Here is a 21,376-nt window from a genome sequence, read left to right on the forward strand (position 1 = left end):
CCAAGACAAAGACAGAAAGCTTGTTGGATAAAATATAAGGGGATAGAAGACACAGTATGTACCTCCCTGCCCACTATGGGAGGTCAGGATCCCCACCCAGATCACCTATAGTAAACACTTTAATACCTCAGCTCAAATCCAGACATCAGAAAAGTATTTGGCATGTCAATCCAATCCAACAGGGATAGACCAGGGATAGTCCTGATAGACCACTTGATAGGGCACTAATTTCACACACATCGGAACCGAGACCAATCCCGCTGATTCTCCTGTCCATCCACCAAGAGATTGGGTAGCTATGTCTCTTAGACTTGATGGAAAGTACTTTGAAATAGACCAGTGTCCCATGCAAAGGGTAGCAAGTGATTGCTATTGTCCATTTCACAGCTCTGTAGGACTACCACCACTACAATCCAATCTAGACATCAAGACATTCTTACCTGTAACAAGATTGAGTCTGGAAGCAGTGTCTTACAAGAGGGCAAGATGGGGTCGGAGGTGGCTCCTGACATTAGTGGTACAAGTTGAGGGCCCTGGTGGAGGTACCTGATTGAGAAGACAGGGAGGAGGTAGGGGGGAATGAGGAGAGGAGAAATATGATAAATTGATGTATGTTTTAAATAAATTGCATGAAACAAATGAATTAAAGAAAAAAAAAAATACTTGAGTTTTATATAGTGCAAAAAATGTGCTCAAAGCTCTTTACAAGGGGTCCCTGACCAACAGAAACACATAACATGTAGAACGGGACACGATGCCTGTTACGCGATATTGCAATTTTTTTCCGACAGAGACAAGGTTGTTAACAACCAGGTAATCATTTTACACCTGAGTACATTGAGAGAATGTGAGTAAAGAGTCTTGTCCAAGGACTCAACCAAGTGCCGCACAAGGCTCCAACCCAGGACCTTCCGATCCAAAAGAGAGTGTCATACCACTAGACCACATAACCGAATAGATATAACAGCATTAAAATTAACAAATTGCAGTCTTTTTTTATGAACAAAAATTAATATAACAGCTTTGAAAAAGAACAAAATACCAGACATAGAAATTTTTGGGATCAAAACCCATCTTCAGCCAATAACAAAAATAAGGTGTAACCATATAAGTTTATAGTCTGATATAATTTAGTGAGAAGTAATCACCAAAATGGCAATCTAAAAACAGTAACAAAGAGCTGAGAGACATCAACTTCATTCCTTCTATAGGAACCAGGTGAGCGAATGTTAAGTCAATTCAATATACAACTCACCCCTTCTCATTGAAAAGCTGAATAGCTGCCGCACACAAAGGGTAGGTAACCAGCCTCCTCTGCCCCGCCGCTGTGTTGTCTCCCTTGTTGGAGGCAGCTCCACCACTTCCTCCTCCTCCCTTGTCCTTTTCACCAGGATGCGGCATGCGACTGCCACATAGCATGACAAACAGCCTTGTCTCTCTAGGAAGATTGCACAGGTAGGTGTTGTCGAATTGAAGCCTGGGAGATTTATCAAACATAATAATAAAAATAATAATAATAATAATAATAATAATAATAATAATAATAATAATAATAATAATAATAATAATAATAATAATAATAATAAGAATGACGATGATATGATGATGATGATGATGATACTACTACTACTAATAATAATAATAATGATAATGATGATATTATTAATATAATATAAGATCTGGTTTAGTAAATGAATTAATGGAAAAATGGGTAAGCCGAAGTTTATCTGGTTTACCATTCATCCCAGACGATAGCGTCGCAAAGGTTGGATGTCAATGCTTTGGTGGTTGTGCAGACATCATTGACTAACTTTCTTGTACCATAATACAGACTACAGACAAGTTTATACTCTTCAAACCTAGAAATAAGAATAAACAAAGGATAACTATTTTAACAACTTGTTGAAGATTTTGACTACTTTAAAAGCAGTTAGAATGCATTTCTACCAATGATTTGAATGGATAAAATGTGATTATTGTGATTGCCTATGTGTGAAATATTGGTGCGGCTATGTGGTCCAGTGGCATGACACTCGCTTTCGGATCGGAATGTCCTGGGTTCGAGCCTCGCTCTGCGCATAGTTGAGTCCTTGGAAAAGGCTGTTTACTCACATTCTCTCACCATACGAAAAAATTGTAATATTGCCTAACAGGCATCATGTCCCGTCCTATCTGTTAAGTATTGCTGTTGGCCAGGACCCCTTGTAAAGCGCTTTGAGCATGTATAGTGGATAATGCACTATATATAAGCTCATTTATTTTATATATATATATATATATATATATATATATATATATATATATATATATATACAATGAGGAAGGACACAGTAGTAGCACATTATTATGAGTCAAGGATAGGCAGGATGATCAGTTACTTTACGCATTCCTTTGCTACATCTAATGCAAATATTTCTGCTTGAAGCTTTGAGATACGAATAACAAAGATAAAATGGAAAAGAAGCTTCAATGTAATTTACAAGGACGGATTTTGTCGGGGCTTTTTTGTTTGTTTGTGTTTTGTTTTTTGTTGTTTTTTTGTTTTTGTGGTGGGGGGGGGGGTCTTTTCTTTTTGTTTTGCTTTGTCTAGTTTAGTTGGATTTTTTTTGTTGATATTTTTTGTTTCTGTTTTCTTTTGTTTGTTTGTGTGTTTTTGGCTTCATTTTTTTTTTTTTGGAATCGTTGAATGTATGAATAATTGATATTGTAAATCTATGAAATGCAATTCAAGCAAATAAAATCTTATGAAAATGAGTATAAAAGAAGAAAATAAAATTAGCACAATAAAAATAATTATACTATATTATGAAGTATTCAAATACAATAATAAGAATGATTCGATCTCATTAATAATTATTATATCAATAATAATAATAACAACAACAACAACAACAATAACAACAACAAGAAGATTGCTGGAGAAAGATGGGTTTTTAATTTCTAGTGGATTAAAAGAAAATGTGGCAGAGAAAATGATCCCTGTTTTTATTTCATGAGTCAAATACTTGACCAGTCGTCTCAAAATGCTATAATGTCGGAGTGAAACAATAATAACAATAATAATAATAATAACAAGAACGATAACAATAGTAATAAAAACAACAACAATAATAATAGTAGTAATAACAACAACAACAACCACAGCAACAAAGAAAAAAACCAGCAGCAACAGTAACAACAATAACAACACCAGCAGCAGAAACAGCAACAAATTATTTGTAATGTGCCACCCCCACAAATGAACAGTTACACTTCTAATCATCTTACATTTTAAAGACATACGAATATCTACAAGTAAAACAAAAAGTCAAAAAAAGTAATGACATTCTCACTTTCCATGCCAAAAGGTTGGTATCCGATGAGCAGAAGCCATGCAGACGATGAAATTATCCTGGACGTTCATAACTTCCAAGTGATCTGGAAGGAAAACATTACAGGATGTAAATCATATTGAAAAAAGCATGATAATGGTCGTTGGATGATGCTGGTGTCACTGCAGTTTAAAAGTGCAAAAGAGTGACTACAATCAGGGATTCAATGCAACAGTCAGTGCTATTTCTTATCCACTTGAAACCTCCCCCCACCCCCCACCCCCTTTTTTTTACCAAGGACCCTAAAAATGTTAAATTTCAGAGTATTTTCATTATCAACACTCCTTTGCAATGTAAACAGGCCTCTACACTAGTACGTAAAAAAGTTAAGAGGGAAACAATCCTACTACTACCCCCCTCCCTTTTATTTTCATGTATAGACATCAGGGGAGAGATCATATTGAGCATTACGCCCCGTCTTCCTCCTCTCCCTTCCTCATTCTTTGTTATTCCTCAAAGTCATCTCTCTCAAACCTAATTTATAAAAAACAACAACAACAAAAAAATAAAAAAATAATAGATATCTTTTTTATTATCATAGTCAAGGGGTGTTTCTTTTTCACGAAACCCAACGAAACCCAACAAAATTATGGGAAATAGGCAACAGTGGGGGGTGAGCCTGGGACTCAGGGAAGTGTACATGATTGGGCAGTGAACCTGGGACTGGGTTTTGGCGGGTTTCGTAAAAAATAATAATTAATAATTAATTAATAAACAAAAATTAATATAACAGCTTCAAAAAAGAACAAAATACCAAACACAGAACGTTTTGGGCTCAAAACGCTTCTGTAGCCAACAGACAACAAAATAAAAACAATGAAAAGATAAATACATTACTAAAAAATCAGATTGAAGGCAGAGAAATATTTGGCACGTCCTTTCTGTTTAAAGATTTTGGGATGGAAACAGAAAGAAGCTTTTGCTAGGTTACTAAGGATTGCCAAATTAATCAGAATATTAAACAACACATTAAATTTGGTGGGATGAAAAAAAAAAAAGAACAAATAAAAAAAAATAATTTAAAAAGCAAATGTAGAATAGAAAATGATGCTTAACATAATAAGACAGAGAACAAAACCTACCATGCGGAATCTCCACAGAAGATCCAATAAAAAAGTTTGTGAGGAAAGTCCTACAATACATTTTGATGAGAGTTTTCACTGCCTCTACTAATTGTTTACAATACTCATCCATGTCTTCCAGTACTGAACACCTCAACGCCACACTGGAAAAAAAAAATAAAATTACATGATGAAAATATAGAAACCAAGTATTGTCATTGAGCTATAATTCACTTTGGCCAACTTTTGGATAATAACCCCCCCCCCCCCCCTCCCAAAAAAAAAAAAGAATTAAAAAAAAGCGTTTTGTTGTATTTTTAAAAAATCCGACCCCCCGACCCCCACAAATGACGTTTAGGAATGTTTTAATGTTTTTTCCAACCTTATAATTTGAAGTATAAATCGGTGCAGCAATACCTGATGGCTTTCTGGGTTTCCTCGTCATTGCTCACAGAATTCTGGAAAATACCCTGTGAAGAGCTTGATGGATTCTGGTGAAAGTTTTAAAAAATCAGAGGTCCTTTATGATTTGTAACAATATTTTAAGATGTGACATTAATCCCAGAAAGGGTTAAAGAAAAAATGAGCAAAACAGCATGAATTTATCGACCTTTAAACATTTATTTTTCTTTATGAAACATAATTGATAATCATAATGTTATCATGGAAAGAAATTTCAAAATATCTCAATTCTGATTTTTAATTAATTTTTAGACTGACATATGATTTTGTTGATATTGAATACTTCTAAATTAGTCCGTTGTTTAGTGTTATCTATTGTCAGTCTGGGAGTTAAAGGGTGTTGCATAATTACAGTAAGGTTAGAGTGTGTCATGAGATAACTAATGTTTTATTATCCTAATTTCTGCAGCACAATAAGTTCCTTTCTGGGTCATGAGTCTGATATCAATTGGTCTTCAGATCGGAAGTCCAGGGTTCAAGTCCTGCTCTGTGCAGCGCGTGGTTGAGTCCTTGAAAAAGGGTTTACTCATATTCTCTCAGCATACTCAGGTGTAAAATGAGTACCTGGCTTTTAACAGTATTGTCTCTGTCCGAAAAAAGTTGTAATATCGCCTAACAGGTGTTGTGTCTCATTCTACATATTAAATGTTGCTGTTGATTGGGACTCCAGGTAAGCAATTTGAGCTTGTTCAGTGGATTGCGATATATAAAAGCTCAAGTTTTTTATGTACTACATCATCAATTTGCCTGCAACTGTTTGTGCACTTTATCATCAATAAGCCAGATATCACTTTTATCCGAACCATATTTTAATAGGGCCAAAGAGGGAAAAAGGTGTTATTTAATTATTTTTTCCAAAACTTTGGCTTATTTCCTCGTATTTTTATTAAAAATTCTAAACATGTAACATATAGTTAACATTTGCTGAATAAATGGAGAAGCGTCTAGATAACAGAAGGAAGCCTGAAATTCCTTTGATATCATGAGCAATTCAAATATTCTCATAATTTGGACCTTATAGTGTATCAAAAATATGAGGGTAATGTAAATGGAGCTGCTCGAAGCTCGAAGAAATATATAACAATGTGAAATTGACTGTAAGCTTTAATTTAATATATGAAAACAGATAAAATGGATGTTTCGGGTTTCCCCTTTATCAACAAAACAGGATGAATGAAATACTACAGATGAATGAGATAATGTGGAAGTGGCGTTGCTAAGATGTATAAACAAAAACATGATGGGCAGAAAATAGTATGCTCCTTTGTAAGGAAGCACAAATTTCACATTGTTATTTACAAAAATATAAGAAATCACATTGGTTGGCATGTCTGGTATATCATAATGGTATAGTAAAACTTTTCATAGAGCTAAAATAGGACATTCTAATGCATGTTACAGTCAAAACCCAGTATGTATCGACTTTAATAAAATATAATCGAAACTGAGATTGTATAGTTACTGCAAACATGTCCCATATTTAACTTCTGTCTAAAATATTTGGCCCGGCCATCCAACTTTTAAATGTTAAAATTTTTGTTCCTTTTCCTCCAGATCGCCAAATGGAAACATTTCCAGTTTTTATAAGGACAGTTGAATGCCATGTAAAAGTAACACTCTCTAAAAATCAGAAAATTCTCACCCATGTTAAATACTTAATAAAATCATAAACAAGAAACATTTTTAAAAGAAATTCTTACATTTAGTTCACTAACAGATTCTTGCAATTTTTTGAGAGCCTTGGTGATATCTGTGGTTTCAATCTTGGCCAAATTGTGACAAATAGCTTTGACGGACTGTTCAACTCCCTTGCATCGGACGTGGTCTGCATTCTCCTGTCAAGAGTAAAAATTCAATCAAACTTGACCCAATAGACTTCACAAATGGATTATATATAACACATGATAAAGGTTTATCATAATATGGGATTAACAAAACAAATATTCTGAGGGTGGATAACATCTTTTATTATTTTTTCTTGTTTCATTTAAATCTTACTATATGTTTTTGTACCGCAGATATTCATATAATCATGTTGTAATTTATAAGGTATATCATACAAATTAAAATTAAATTCACAGGAATTAGGAATGCAGGATTATTTGAAAGAATTTTAGTAATCAGGTTTTACCAAAATGGTTTGAGGTCGTCTCGTCAGAAAATAAAACAAGTTCGAGACATTCTTCCTTTCTATATATAGCATTTCAAGCAAATCAAAATATATTGTGATATGGAATTAAGTAAATAAATAAGTGGTGTTCTATGTCTATTTCTTATTTCAGTTGCTATCTGAAGACCTTCCACTGTTGTCCATCACTCCGACTTTTGATATGAATCAGGACATAAAAAGTATGAGTAAAGGCACATATATATCAAATATTATAAATTCAATCCTATCACTATCTAAGCCCATAGCGAATCCCCCCCCCCCCCCCCCCCCCCTATTCTTTCACTCACTTTCTTCCTCTCTCTCTCTCTTTCTTTATTTCTCTATCCCTCCCCCCCCCCCCCCTTCTCTCTCTCTATTTATATAGACAAACTACTCTTTCTGTCCCTCTCATAGCCAAAATCCCCGCTCTCTATAACAGCTCTATAGTATTATACATATTATCTCCTCTCTGCGCACCACTGGACCGCCTTCAACCCCCCCCCCCCCCCCCCACCTTTTTTTTTCTACTTTTTAAAAAAAACTGCTACTCACTTGGTGACCAACTTTTTATATAACCAAATTTTATATTCTTCTCAAAGCTCCCTCCTGGCAAAATAGAGGTAGTTACTATAATTAGGTTTGGTTTATGCATTCAATAATGTATAGACAATATGCACTTGGCCAAGAAGCTCACAACATTGCTACCCGGAAGTATAACGAACAAACACACAAAACTATGTGTAACCTTGAACGTTTATGGTCTGTCTGGTAGTGAGAATTACTCATAATTACGGATGGCAAAAAACAATAACAAAGACCTGAGTGAAATCAACTTCATTCTATCTCTACATACCTCATGGACAAGTCTAAGGAGAGAATCCACCTCATGGTAAAATGTATCCAAAAGAATGGTCAAGTTATCTCTGTGGAAATGAGACAAAAAGTTTAAAACTTCTTTTTTTTTTTGTCAGTCAAATCAGCGAGAGAGAAAAAAAATGTTGACATGCTTATAGATTATCTACTAAAATATGAACATGTTTTTCAGCTCCCCAGAGCAAAAACATCGGTAGGTGACCAGAATGTTTAGAAAACTCTAAAATGATAAATAGCTCTTTTGGTGTATACTTTTTAAAAAATTCAAAACTGCAAAATCAACTTTCAAACAATGTAGAATTTTCAATCTATTGTTTCTTTTCTTCAAGTCATTGCACTGAGAGTCAAATCTCATTCAGTCTTCCAATTTTACCCAGCATGAGGAGGTATGACTCGGTCATTGATGAGTTTTCTGACTTTGAACATTAATTTAGGATTGATCTTAATAAACATCTGAGAGTTTTCATAAGGGGAAAAGGAAAGCTTGGAGCTATCAAATTTCCTTTATCTTAAACTAGAGCATTTATATAGTGCAATATCCACTAAACGTGCTCAAAGCTCTTTACAAGTGGTCACTTACCAACAGCAACATATATAGAATGAGACATGACGTCTGTTGGGCGATATTATATTTTTTTGTCTGACAGAGACAATGCTGTTAACGGCCAGGTACTCTTTTTACACCTGAGTAAGGTGAGAGAATGTGAGTAAAGAGCCTTTTCCAAGGACTCAACTATGCGCCAAGCGAGGCTCAAACCCAAGACCTTACGATCCGAAAGCAAGTGTCATACCACAAGGCCACATATCTTATCTGATCTTATCATATTAAAAACTGAATAAGGGACTTATTCTTAAAATGTCTTACTGGTTGGAGATGTTCGTTACATTGTCCATTTATTTTATGTAATTCTTATTATTCGTAGTGTGAGTGTAAGTATCTGAATAAATGGTGAGTAACTGCTATATACAGTAATAATAATAATAATAATAATGAGTGTGAGCGAGGCGCATGACAGTTACCATAAGAGATCGATTGTGAGTGAGAAAGAAAGAGAGACAGAGTGATAAAGAGATAAATAGACCTGTAAATGAGCTCTATAAAAATTGACTGAAACTGAAACTCTTCTTCGTAATTCATCATAGTGATAAAATCCAAAGAATCAAAATGAAAGGTAAACAGCAAGCTCACTTGAGCAAAGCAATGGCAGAAAACTAATTTGCGCGGGAATTAATTAGGCTAATTACCATTGTTCCTTATAATTAGGTACCCAATCAGTGAAGAAACTTAGAAACGGGTGTCTACATAACGAACTTCCGGTGTTCGAATTTTTCTTTTCATGTCCTTCAAGTAAATGTGGTCAATTTTGGCTTAGACGAAACAGTGAAATTTATCCCTCGGCGGCTCAGTTAAAATTGGCTACGACAGGTTTGGACAGTGAAAAAATAATTTCACAAAGGCTGTGTGAAAATACACTGGGGTGTGTTCAGACACTGTAATTCTAAAAAGAGTCGCTTAGCCTTGGCAATATATCCATCGTTAATATAAATGGCCCATGAGCTAAGCGTAGAGCTGTGGAACATTCCTAATTAACTTTACAGACAATCGACTATGATTCATGAATTCTTTCTTTATTCAATTCTTTCTTCCCTTTGAATTTGACGAATTGACTGATTTCAGTTAATTGACTGAGAATTTACAGGTCTAGATAAAGAATAAATGGTTATAAATAAATGTGACATAATGTTAAAGATATACAATAATAACCATCGATAAGAGAAGTCAAATCAAAACTTACAATGAAATAGCTGTACCATCAGCATTGATATACTCCTTAGGAAAGTACAGCATCTGTTCATCATCATCTTTCTATATAACACCAAATCAATAAATCAATAAATGAATTAACACATGGATGAATGGATGAATGAATCAATTGATTAATCAACTTATAAATATAATAAAATTTCAATTATTCAGTGTTTTATTTGTTTTCCATGCTCTATAATCAGTCTCGCCACGTGTTCAAATAGTTTTGAGTTAAAAGTATTTATACCGAAAACAAAAATCATCAAATAACATGGTGCAACAGACAAATCCACACATACAAGGGTGATTCAGAAGCTAATGTGATAAACGTAAATCATTTAATTTTACACCAAAGTTCCACTCACTCTATGTCAACCTTTCAACGTAGTCGTCTTGACAGTCACTGCATTTTTATACTAATGGTTTTCAAATCACCCTCTTATATTGTGAAAAATTAGGGAGAAGGCACAAGTGTAAGATAAAAATTCTTGTATGAGACAGTGCAGGACAAAACAGAAAGAAAAGTACAAATAAAACAGCCTGTGGCTTTTCCAGACAGGTTGATTTTTTGAGGGATATCATCTTCTTCTTCTTGTGGAAACCTCCAATGTTGTCGAGGATCACTCCACAGATTGTAGTGTATTACATTGTAAACTTGTTAAAACTCTGCACATAATATTAATAAAACGTACAGAGATTAAAAAGTCACGATGTGAACTCTAGCAATCGCGTGAAGGCATGTTGGAAACCATTTTCAGCCACTTCAGCTGGGAGGCTATTCCACAATCGGGCAGTGGAAGGGAAAAACGAATACAAGTGGGCGTCTGTTTTTGATGTTGGGATGGTTATTCTTGCTGTGTGTCCCCTCATTATTCTTGTGCTGATATCTTTGATATCGTTTGAAAGTAATATTCATTACTGGTAAATTCATCTCTACTTTATCTGGTTCTGTTCCAAATACCACTTCAGAATTTTATCTCACACATGCAGTGCCTGATAACAGTATCATCAACAAGTGACAAAAAACATTTGACCTATTACCCTGATCAGAAACTATGTCGCGGTGAACCAGACTCAAAAAATTACATCTAAAGCAACAGACTAAAACAATTTCATGTCTTGATATTTTTGTTCTGAATTCAATATCTGGTCATTACATGCCACCACATATTACTAGATTTAGGAAGGAAATAGTAGCAAGCAATTGCTATTACCCATTTCATGCTAAAAAAAAAATCGGGATAAACTCCATCTCCATGGGCCTAATGGCTTTGATGGACTATATATATAATCCTTCCTCCCCTCAAAACAAATTTTTTTAAAGTACAATAAACCAGAGTAGCTAAAACAGTTTAGGTTTGGCGTATGTTTGTGTGGGTGTGTGGGGGAAGGGATGGGGTATTCCTGTGTATTGTTCCATGAGGGAATCCATTTATAAAGCAAAGCCCCTACTAAGATGGAATGACTAACAGAATGCTGAGATTTGAATAGTTTTAATAAACCACACTCACTGTCCTGATGAATGGCCGAGTCACTTGCTCACTACTGATGAGTTCCAGGTTTAAATCAATGCCCAGCTTGAGACATGAGTGAGTATATTCGAACTTGGCTAAGGGGAGGTCACTGGATATTAAAGAAGTATGAGAAGAAAATTTTAAAAACAAAGAAAAAGTAAGATAACCATTTAATAATTACACACGTCAAAAAAATGGATCTATAACAATGATTAGACAAATCCTTAAAAATTAACAAAATAAGCATTTTTTCCCCTGGGAATATGACAAAAATTCTGAAAATTGGTATCCAGATGGATTAATTTGTGGACGGAATTTTACAATAGACAGGTAAAAGACTGATTGTTTTAATATTGTGAATTCTACAAATCAATCCTACATATTTTAATGCCAGGGGTGCTGATAGCTCAGTTGGTAAAGCACTTGCTTCACACACAAAGAAGTTGTTATCGATCTAGGGTGGAGTCAATATTTTTTTTTCTGACCCCCCTGTCCACCCAGCATTAATTGGGTAGTTGAGTCTGTTTGATCTATAGGAAAGTACTTTGCAATAGACGAGTGTTTCATACTATAGAAACCGGGAGAAACTCCAGTTCCATAGGACTGATCGCTCTGAAGGACTTCTTTTTTCAATGCTACAGCTATTTTGATGAAATAATTCAGAACTTCAAACCGATGATAAGTGTAATTATTATACATAATGTTTATGAAATCCAACTATGCATTTTTATTTTTATTTGATTTTAAAGGAATGTGCTTCTAGCTTAACTTAAACGTTTATCAACTTACTTGCACAAATATTCAGTCCTGTCATAAACTTTTAGGATAAAGTTCTCTGTGTCTGGCTGTGGACTGGCAGGGGAGGCTGAGTAAAGGACATGGCTTATCACATGCTCCACTAGGGCATTGGCTGAGGAGTAGACACAAGCATTATTTGGTTGTTGTTTTTAATGATTTTATGACGCTTGCGACACATTTAAGTCATATCAGCGATAGTAAAATGGAAGAAAATGGGATAGTCAAAAAAATTATAGAATTACAGTTAAAGCACCCAAGATAAAGTAAGACAAATGGGTATTGCTTAAATATGGAACAGTAATTTCCATGAGAATATCATCAATGTACTTTGTTTGACATCATCTAAAAGTCTCATAATAAATAATAATAATAATCAATGAATTTATATACCGCCTTAACATCCACATTATTCGTGCTCTGTGGCACTTTACATAATTTTTTTTTTTTAATTTTAATAATAAAAAAAAATAAAAATCACGATGAATACTGAACAAAATCTAAGCAGCATCTACTTCATAAAAAATAAGCACAAGAACAACTCAGTCTACAGACACGAACACAATATCCCACTTAGATGAATACACTCAAATATTTACAAGACATATTCAAAATATAAAACAATAGGTCACTATCATTACTAAGAGATAATTTACAATTGTCTGTTTCCTCTCAGCCAAGGACTCTGGCAAGTGCCAGGACAAAACCAAGTAATCCTATTTCAAGACAAAGACAGGAAGTAACTCAGAAAACAGATATATAGGGGGGATAGAAGACACAGCAAGTGACCTCATGTCCATCATGGGACTCCACCCAGCATTAATTGTTATTGCAACCACAAGAATATCTTGTACTGTACAAAATGGGTACACTAAAGCATGTCTGAAACTTTATCAATAATGAAATCAATAAACCACTTGAAGTGTAGTCGTTTTTTTTTAAAAAGATTATTATCAGTGTGCCTAAATAAACTATTATAATAGTTTTTAAAGCTTAATTTACATCATACACTTTAAACATAAAAATTTGCATCTAATATACTCATTAAAATTGTTTGTTTGTTTTTTTAAACAAACAACAACTCAAATTTAATGTGATTTGCATGTATTTGACCTCATACAGACATGACAAATTTACGATAGGAACGAAATAAAAGATATTCAAAAACATGTCCCTTATATTTGGCATCCCTCGAATATATGCATATACCATGGAATGAGATCATTTTCTCATTTTGGGGCATCTGAGAGGAAAGCCTTACCACAGAGCATTCATGAAAAAGTCTCCTAGTCTATTTTCAAGCATTCCCTTAAAACCTGTGTTTTGATTTTAGTTGATGGTATAAGAAGTAAAATAGACATCTAGTTTATATTGTGTTTTGAGAGTGTGTGCATGTGTGTGCGCGCATGTGTGTGTGTGTGTGTGTGTGTGTGTGTTTAAACCAATATAATTTGTAATCTAAGTACTTAAGAGTCTGATGTTTCTGAGTTGCAGCGCTATAAAAAAATGTCATTATTATTATTATTATTATTATTTTCATAAATTACTATTATTTATCAATCTATTTATTATCATCATCATCATCATCTGCCCCCTGAAAAAATTGCCTGAAAATCTGAGACATTGTGTCTGGTCAAGGGCGAAGCCCTGGTATGGGGTCATCGGGAGAACGTCCCCCTGAAGCCAAAGCTTTTTCAATATAACATGAGCAAAGATCCCCATTTCCTGGAATATTTTCTTAGAATTTTACCAATTCAATAGGCTGTGAAACAAAATGTAAAAGTATTTTCATTTATTTTTTTTCCGGCGGAGTGAAATTGCCCGAAATGCTGGCATTGCCGGCAAATTTACAGGCCTGTCATTATTATCATTTATTATTTATAAAAACTGCTATATATTCATTTTTAGTTGGATTTATCACTTCTGTCTATTTTCATTTCAATTTGTGTCTTCACGCTTAACTTACTATCACAGGTGAAGGCGATGGGTTCTACAGCTAAGGGGGTGTGGACCACTAGTTTGACTTGAATGGATCCGATATGGCATTCTTGTATCTGATTGATGAGGTAACCCTGGTTACTGCTGTGATCACTGGATGGGTACTGCTTCTTGAGGCTGGAATAAATAAATAATGAAATGGCATTAAGATGCGTTTAATACTAAACATATATTTTTTTAAAATAATAATAAATTGAAAAAAAAATTATATATAAATATACACATCATAGGCTCCGGAGCCTACTTAATGTCTCAATCGTTTCTATGTTACATGTTTGTGTTGAGAATATTGGCTATTAAGCTTAAATGCTGGCTAACTAACTTCGCGGCATTTTGTGTGTGTTAAACAAGAAGTCAGGGAGAGAAGGCTCTAATAAGACTAGGGTTAGAAGTAGAAGCAACATTTTTGGGGCGTCGTGGATAGCTCATACAGTAGAGTCACAATCTCCCCGGCCAGGTGGAGAATCTGCATCAAGTTCAGATACAACAGAAAGAATTTTGCAACGGATCAGCATCCTTTCCTGACAGTAGCAGGTGGATTTCAATTTCAATGTCTCTTTCCAATACTGAAACTGAGTTTAATACTGGTGGCCTGGACTCTAAGGCTATAAGACTCAATGGAACTAAAAAAGTAAAAATACATTTCCAAAAGTGGTCCCATAAAGCTATAAGACACATGGATCTGGAGTTTAATCTTATTTCTGTGGTGAAAGGGCAGCGACAAATGCTTGCTATTCTTTAGATAGGATGCTATTCTATCTCAAAACGCTTTCCACCAGATCTAATACACCCAGCTACCCAATAACTGCTGGTTGCAAAATGTTTTTCCTAGGGGCATACCAAGATGGGGACCTATTTTAGGTTATATTGTGAGTACAAGACGGTATCCTACATAACATCAAGACAACATTACAGAAAAACAAGTAAATTACTTTTTAATTTCACCTTTTTATCACAACCTCTTATCATAAAAATTTGGACTAAAAAACGTTAGTAATTATGCTTTAAACAATATCATAAAAAAGAGATCTACTAAAAGTTGAATGAAAGTGTCCCTGAAGCTACAGCTGCCCTCCTAATCAACAGAGGGGAACAAGGTCAGCATCAAACAGGTCATTAACATTAAACAATGAAACAATTACATAAACATCTTTTTCTAATGTGGAAGATGGGACAAAATGAATAAGTGGTTTTGTGAAATAGTGGTAAGACTATTGAATTGCAACCTTAGAGATCGAGAGTTCCAGTCCCATTGTGGGTTAGGCAAAATTGAGTCCTTGGAATAGTCTCTTCACTTACATTTTCTCATAATACTCAGGTGTATCACGAGTACCTGACCAAGGCACGTCTCATCCATCACCTTAAAGGATGCTGCTGGCTTAGGAGACCCCTTGTAAAGCACACTTAGTGGTCATTGAATTTGTTTTTTTAATCTCCAGCAAAGTCCCTAAAACCAATAAGTTGCCATAATTTTCCTGTACATGATTTATTTGGATTCTGATCTCCGTATTAAGCCAAGAAAATAATTCACCATAATTGAGCTGATATAGACAAAAATGATATCTTGCTAAAAATAAAGAAGTAGTAATAATAATGATGATAATAATAATAAATAATGATAATAACGAAGAGAATTAATCATATCTTTTGTGAGGCCATTACTGAGTGTTTTACTGACCCCAGATGCAATAATCGGGTGATATGTTACTCCCTAGTTTCTCTTCTGACTCAACCACTTGATTAAAAAAGTCATAAGAAGAAACCTCATTATTGGAGTCAACAGGGACCATTTCATCTGTCTGTGGAAGATCAGAGATATCATCTGACCACAAAAGGTCAGAAGCCATTACATTATTAGGCTCATTTAGTCATTTGCATGTCGCAAAAGCCCCATACCATAATCGTCACTATCCAAATTGTTTTCAGCAGGTCGCAAAAGGCCTAAGATTGATTAAATGAACAATAATCCAGAAATAGAAATACATTAATTAAATCACGGAGTTTCCAAACAATGAACTGATCACTTGAAGACACACACTTAAGTGATCATGTAAGCGCATCGCTTTCTCCAAACAGCTCCACTCTGCATTAAAGCAGATGGAATGATTGACAATTGTATTGAGTCTCTCACCATCCATTACCTTTAATATGGTAAAAATATGTTATATTTTTGCAAGCTCGGTGAGCAACAAATGATCAATGAGGGTGCAGGTGATGATGCAATGGTTGCTTTGCCACATTGATTAAAATTATGTTAATGTGCTGTGGATTATTATGGAACAGGATTCATGAGTTCATGATTCATCTGGCCTCTTTTCGAGAAACAAGTGTTGTGACAATTACAATAGAGGTCACAAATTGAAATATATATGTACAACTAATTTATAAAATACAATAAAAATTTCACTCACTCAGCAACCATTTGACAAAAGGATTCAGATTCTGGATCAATGAAAGTTCTTTTCCTCAATTTCTCATACTGTTTGCCCTGATGGAAAAGGAAAAGATAAAGTGGATAATCAAACACAATGTATAAAAATTTAAATGTTTCGGCTTCAAATTCTTATTTGCTCTAAAATCTAAGTAGTAATGGATAATGCTCAAGCCTAGATGCTGTTATCTTTTCTAGACCCATCGATAGATGCAACTCTTTTTTCATGCAGGCTCAAATCCTGTCATTAATTAATCTTCTAATTCTGTTTTTGATTTCTTCTCTCCCTTGGTTTTCATCCATCCATATAATCTGCGGCCATTTTCTATATATAACTAAAACTAATATAAAAAGAAAAAAGAAAAAAAAAGGCCATGAAGCCGGAGTTTATCCTGGTTACAATAGCATGAAATGGACAAAAGTAATATCTTGCTACCCTTTAGATAGGATGCTAGTCTATTACAAAGTACTTTCCAACAGATCTAATAAACCAGCTACACAATCACTGCTAGATGGCCATGGGGGGGAGAAAAAAATCTTGACTTCACCCAGGACTGATCTCAGTATCAAGGGATCTACCAGTTCTTCATCTACTTTCCAAGTAAGAATTTACTTTTAAAATGATAATTCAAGAGCAAAGGAAAAAATATTACAAAAGAGAAATGTATGTACGTAATTTTAATCAAATCAGGAAAAATTTGTCAAGGTTAGTGGTGTAACTAAGATACCTGACTTGCTGATAGATGATAAAAATTATTCTTTAAAAATATGTATTTTATTATTTTTATTTTTTATTATTTAATTGATCTTACTTTTGGAGGAATCCATGGAGGAGGTCTTTCTACTTTGGGTTGCTCTTTCTTCAGGTCATTGTTATTCTCATTCCATATATGATCATATGCTGGAGATATATTCACTGGAGTTCCTGTTGTGGTTCGTAAAAATTCCTCTTCTGAAGAACCGAATTTGGCTTCTCCATGGGTATCAAAGTCAAATGCTTCAAAGCCAATTGCAGACGAAGGAAGTTTGTCACACTTATCGGAAGTTGACACAGCCCAAATGAGCTCCTCCTCTTCTTTTGTTCTTGTCCTCGTCAGTTGCTTTTGTTTGTCAGGGTTAGGGAAGGCTTCACCAAAAGAGAATTGAGATGTAGTTGTGGGTGTGGATGCAGAACCGTCTGCCTCTATCAATTGAGATAAAGATTCCCTTCTTCCTCTGTTGTACAAAGGATCAAAATAGTCAAGAGAGAGATATTCGTGTTCAGGTAATGCCATGCCCAAATTGATAAGGTCACCAGGATGTTTTTGAGTTGTAGAATCTGTGTAGTGACTCAACCTTGACCCTGTGGAGTCCTCAAAACCAGCTAGAGCCATTGTATGATCAGTGCAGTCTGAGATGTTAATAGCTATTGCAGTGTTATCTGTGGGTGATTTAGATGAATCTCGTGATTGAGATGCTATATCATTCCCACTAGGTGGTCTGGCAAGACTGATATTTGGCACATAAGGCAAGGATGGTAGGGCAGAGCTGCCCCCAAAATTGTTCTTGAACTTGTTGAAGTCATTGAAAGTATTGGCATCAAATGGGCTAGAGTTGGAGATTTGATATGGGTTGAGGTCTGGCCAAGGAGAGTTCTGGATCTGTGGTATCTGTTGTGCACTAAATGGATTTTCAGTAAAGTTGTGTTTATTATTACTGTGAGTTTGTGGAGTTGATGGGTTGTGGTTCAACACGGGGCTGGGTGATTGGTGATGGAAGCTGGCAGTAGCCTGTGATAAATGGCTGTATGAATTAGATGGTGAAATATGTGCTCTTTGTATTTGTGGTGGAAATATAGAGTCATTACTGTTGTTAGAATTAAAAACAGCAGGGTTCCAACCATAATCCGGCATTGGTGGTTTTGAAAAGGGTTGTGGTGATGGGTTAGTTGAGGATCGACCTTGCGGTATAAGGTTTGTGGATACAATGGTGCTTGACCCATTTTTATCTGTGAGAAGAGGGTTGCAAATGGTGTGTGGTGGCGGTTGCTGCTGCTGTAAGCCAAACGATTTTTGAGATTGTGAGTTATAAGTTTTAAAATCTAAAACTGGATTGGAGGTAATGTTCGTGTTTAGCTCTCTGAAAGCCTGACTTATATCAGGGTAAAGTGAGTTTGTTTTAGGTACAGCAGAACCATCTGTTAATGTTGAAGAGCTGGAAGCGTTTGATGAAGCAAAATTGCTGAAGTCTAATCCTTGCAAGTCTGGATGAAAATCTGATTGGCTAAAGTTAGAAAATTCATCAGTTGGCAAAGACATTCGCTGAGAGGCATTTTTTGATTCAGGAATCATTGGTGCACTGTCTTTGTTGTACAGTGAGTTTGCTTTTACCAATCCTTGCTTCCTTGTTTGTGATCCCTCAGTATTCACTGCCCTCAAATCGCTTGTTATGTTTACATCTGGAACACTGGTGCTCCAAGGGTCTGTTGCATCAGATGGGTTGACATCCAATAAAGATACAGGAGAAGGGGAGCTCTCCTGGCTAGCATTTCGAGGCAGACGCCGCCGAGGTGCAGCAGATGGTGGTGGAGGTAACCCGCCAGAAGGCGTTGAAGGCCGACTCCCATTTCCTTTATTGGTGGACATCTTCTATAGAAATAATATGAAAATAACATATTAAAACTTTTTATAAAAATTTAATAGATGTTTTAAAGCAATCCCATGGTAAATGGTCATTTGACCAACAATTTGCTTGAGAGTAAATCTGGAAAAAGGGATTCCTCTTTAGACAACCATTTAAAATCTGATTAGAGATAACTTAAATACACTGGACATGTCTGCACTTGAAAGCTTTGACAGCAATAAGTAGATGTTATGACTGCATAGCATGGGAAACATAATAAAGCGCAACAGCTCATTTAAAAGGGAAAATGTATAATTCATATATCAACCTATAAGAACTGGCCTCCAAAAAATGTATTAAATATTTTATTCTTGAATGTAACAATACATAGGTATGGCAAACAATTAAAGATTTATTGTTAAAATAATAATAATTCTTTCAACTTATGATAAAAATCTGTAATAAAAACATTTAAAAAATAAAATTCCCTTTATTCCTCCCATAGGGGAAATGTGTCTCTAGGGTCTATTCCAAGGGAAGACTGGAATAATCCAAGCATCAGCAGCAGTGCAGTGCCGCAAAATGAGCTAAGACAAGGTGGCTTGCTGAAGGCCACACAGTGCAGCAGCGGGTGATCGAACTCTGTACCTTTTGGGTAAGAAGCAAAGACCGTACCGCTGAGCCATGCTGCCCCCTGGAAAAGGAATTATTTCTCCACAAGATAATCCCCCTTAAAGTAGAGCATGCCCACTACTTGAAATAGTATGAGAGCAGATAAACATTTTAGTATGGCACATCATATAATAAAGGAAGCAATATCGGCAATTGATTCATTCTTCATCAAGCATTGCTTTGAATCTTTCCACAGAAGTAGCCTTCTTTGTTCATACTTGACACTGTTCCAAAGTTTTACAGTTCTGTTGATAAAAAAAATGTTTCCCTTGTTCTAAACATGTTATTGAAACCCAGTCTCCTCTGGTAATTTTTGTACTTGAAAATGAAAAAAAAAAAAATCAGAGCTTTCCAAGTCCAAGTCAATCTCATGATGGACTAATTTATACAACTGAATGAGGTCTCCCCAGATTCTTCTCTTTTCAAAGGCAAAATACTTTACTTTAACCTACAAGCCAAAATAGAAGGCCCTCATGGCATAGGCTATGTTGTCCTTCTTTGGATATTTTCAATGTTGATATTGATAGATTTCCTTTCGTAAATAGGACTCCAAACGCAACTGCTAGGAGGCCTTCCGAAAGTTCCTCATGCTAAGGGAAATAACCCAAATATTCCCTAAACTACAGATCTTTCTGTCATGCAGCTCCAAAAATCTGGAATTCCCTGTCCCCCACAACCAGAAACTCTCCAATTTTTAACTCTTTCAAGTCCAGTTAAAAGACCTTTAATTAATTTAATGTTCTTCAAACTAAGCTTTCAGTGCTGTAGTTTTTATTTTATTTTCCCTTGTGAATTCATGTTTTTTTAAATTATAAAATTCATGGAATTTGCGCACTACAAATGATTTATTATTATTATGAATTAACCCTTAAAAAACCTAGTACCTTTAACTAATAGAAAAACAAACACCCTAGCAGCACCTATACTAAGACCTATAACTATAACTAGACTAACCCTAATACTAATAGTAATAGATAGGAAAAAAATCCTCCGATGTCGAGCTAACCCTAGTCGGTGAAAATACTCATAGAAATTGAAAGAGATGCTAGACTGAGGAGCTTACGGATTTTTCCCCTAACTGCCATATTCAAGATAGACTGATGAGAGCCTTTATTTTCTACAAATTCAAATATATTTTAAACAAGGACTTTTTAAAATTTAAAGGGAATTCATGTCTCCAGTCAGTAACAAAAACTTCTAATGATCATTCTAATTGCTCTATTAATACAATTACAATCATTAATGTATACCAAAATGGATCCAAAGATGTTTTTCTCAAATATATAGATATACATGATAAATATTATTGCAAGAAATGTAATATAGAATGAAACAATAACAAACGAAAGAGGCAGCAGATAACTCACATTTTATTTGTTGCTGGCGGAACACCAGATTTCTGAGTCCTCGATTCAAAGCTGATGAGCCGATGATATATCTAAGGATCGTATTCCTAAACTAAAGATGTATTCCATTTGATAATCAAATCAATCGAATAATTGGTGGTATTTCGAGACAAATATTTAATATTCATATCGGTAAATGTTCTCCATTGAAGTTTTAAGTTAAAAAAAAACAAAAAACAGATTGAGTAATAAACTCAGCTTGGGGCTAGGATAAAGTTTCTTTTCTTTTTCAGGAA

General features: G+C 35.0%; 1 protein-coding gene across 1 annotated transcript in view; it reads right to left on the reverse strand.

Moving 5' to 3' along the window:
* Positions 1–21,376, reverse strand: part of LOC144978419 (phosphatidylinositol 4-phosphate 3-kinase C2 domain-containing subunit beta-like) — a 48,438-nt gene extending 27,062 nt beyond the window's left edge. Inside the window, exons 1-15 of the mRNA XM_078924443.1 lie at positions 21,102–21,376; positions 17,274–19,088; positions 16,442–16,518; positions 13,999–14,147; positions 12,027–12,147; positions 11,235–11,346; positions 9,713–9,783; positions 7,897–7,966; positions 6,595–6,729; positions 4,850–4,923; positions 4,454–4,596; positions 3,333–3,417; positions 1,737–1,859; positions 1,256–1,477; positions 441–546 (exon numbers count right to left, since the gene is read on the reverse strand). Coding sequence (XP_078780569.1) covers positions 441–546; positions 1,256–1,477; positions 1,737–1,859; positions 3,333–3,417; positions 4,454–4,596; positions 4,850–4,923; positions 6,595–6,729; positions 7,897–7,966; positions 9,713–9,783; positions 11,235–11,346; positions 12,027–12,147; positions 13,999–14,147; positions 16,442–16,518; positions 17,274–19,085 — 3,300 coding nt within the window. The 5' untranslated portion in view covers positions 19,086–19,088; positions 21,102–21,376. The remainder of the gene's footprint in view (positions 1–440; positions 547–1,255; positions 1,478–1,736; positions 1,860–3,332; positions 3,418–4,453; positions 4,597–4,849; positions 4,924–6,594; positions 6,730–7,896; positions 7,967–9,712; positions 9,784–11,234; positions 11,347–12,026; positions 12,148–13,998; positions 14,148–16,441; positions 16,519–17,273; positions 19,089–21,101) is intronic.

Source organism: Berghia stephanieae, chromosome 8 (genome assembly GCF_034508935.2).
Source record: "Berghia stephanieae isolate SIO BIC M18660-M18661 chromosome 8, UCSD_Bste_1.3, whole genome shotgun sequence".
In the NCBI taxonomy this organism is placed as follows: Eukaryota; Metazoa; Mollusca; class Gastropoda; order Nudibranchia; family Aeolidiidae; genus Berghia; species Berghia stephanieae.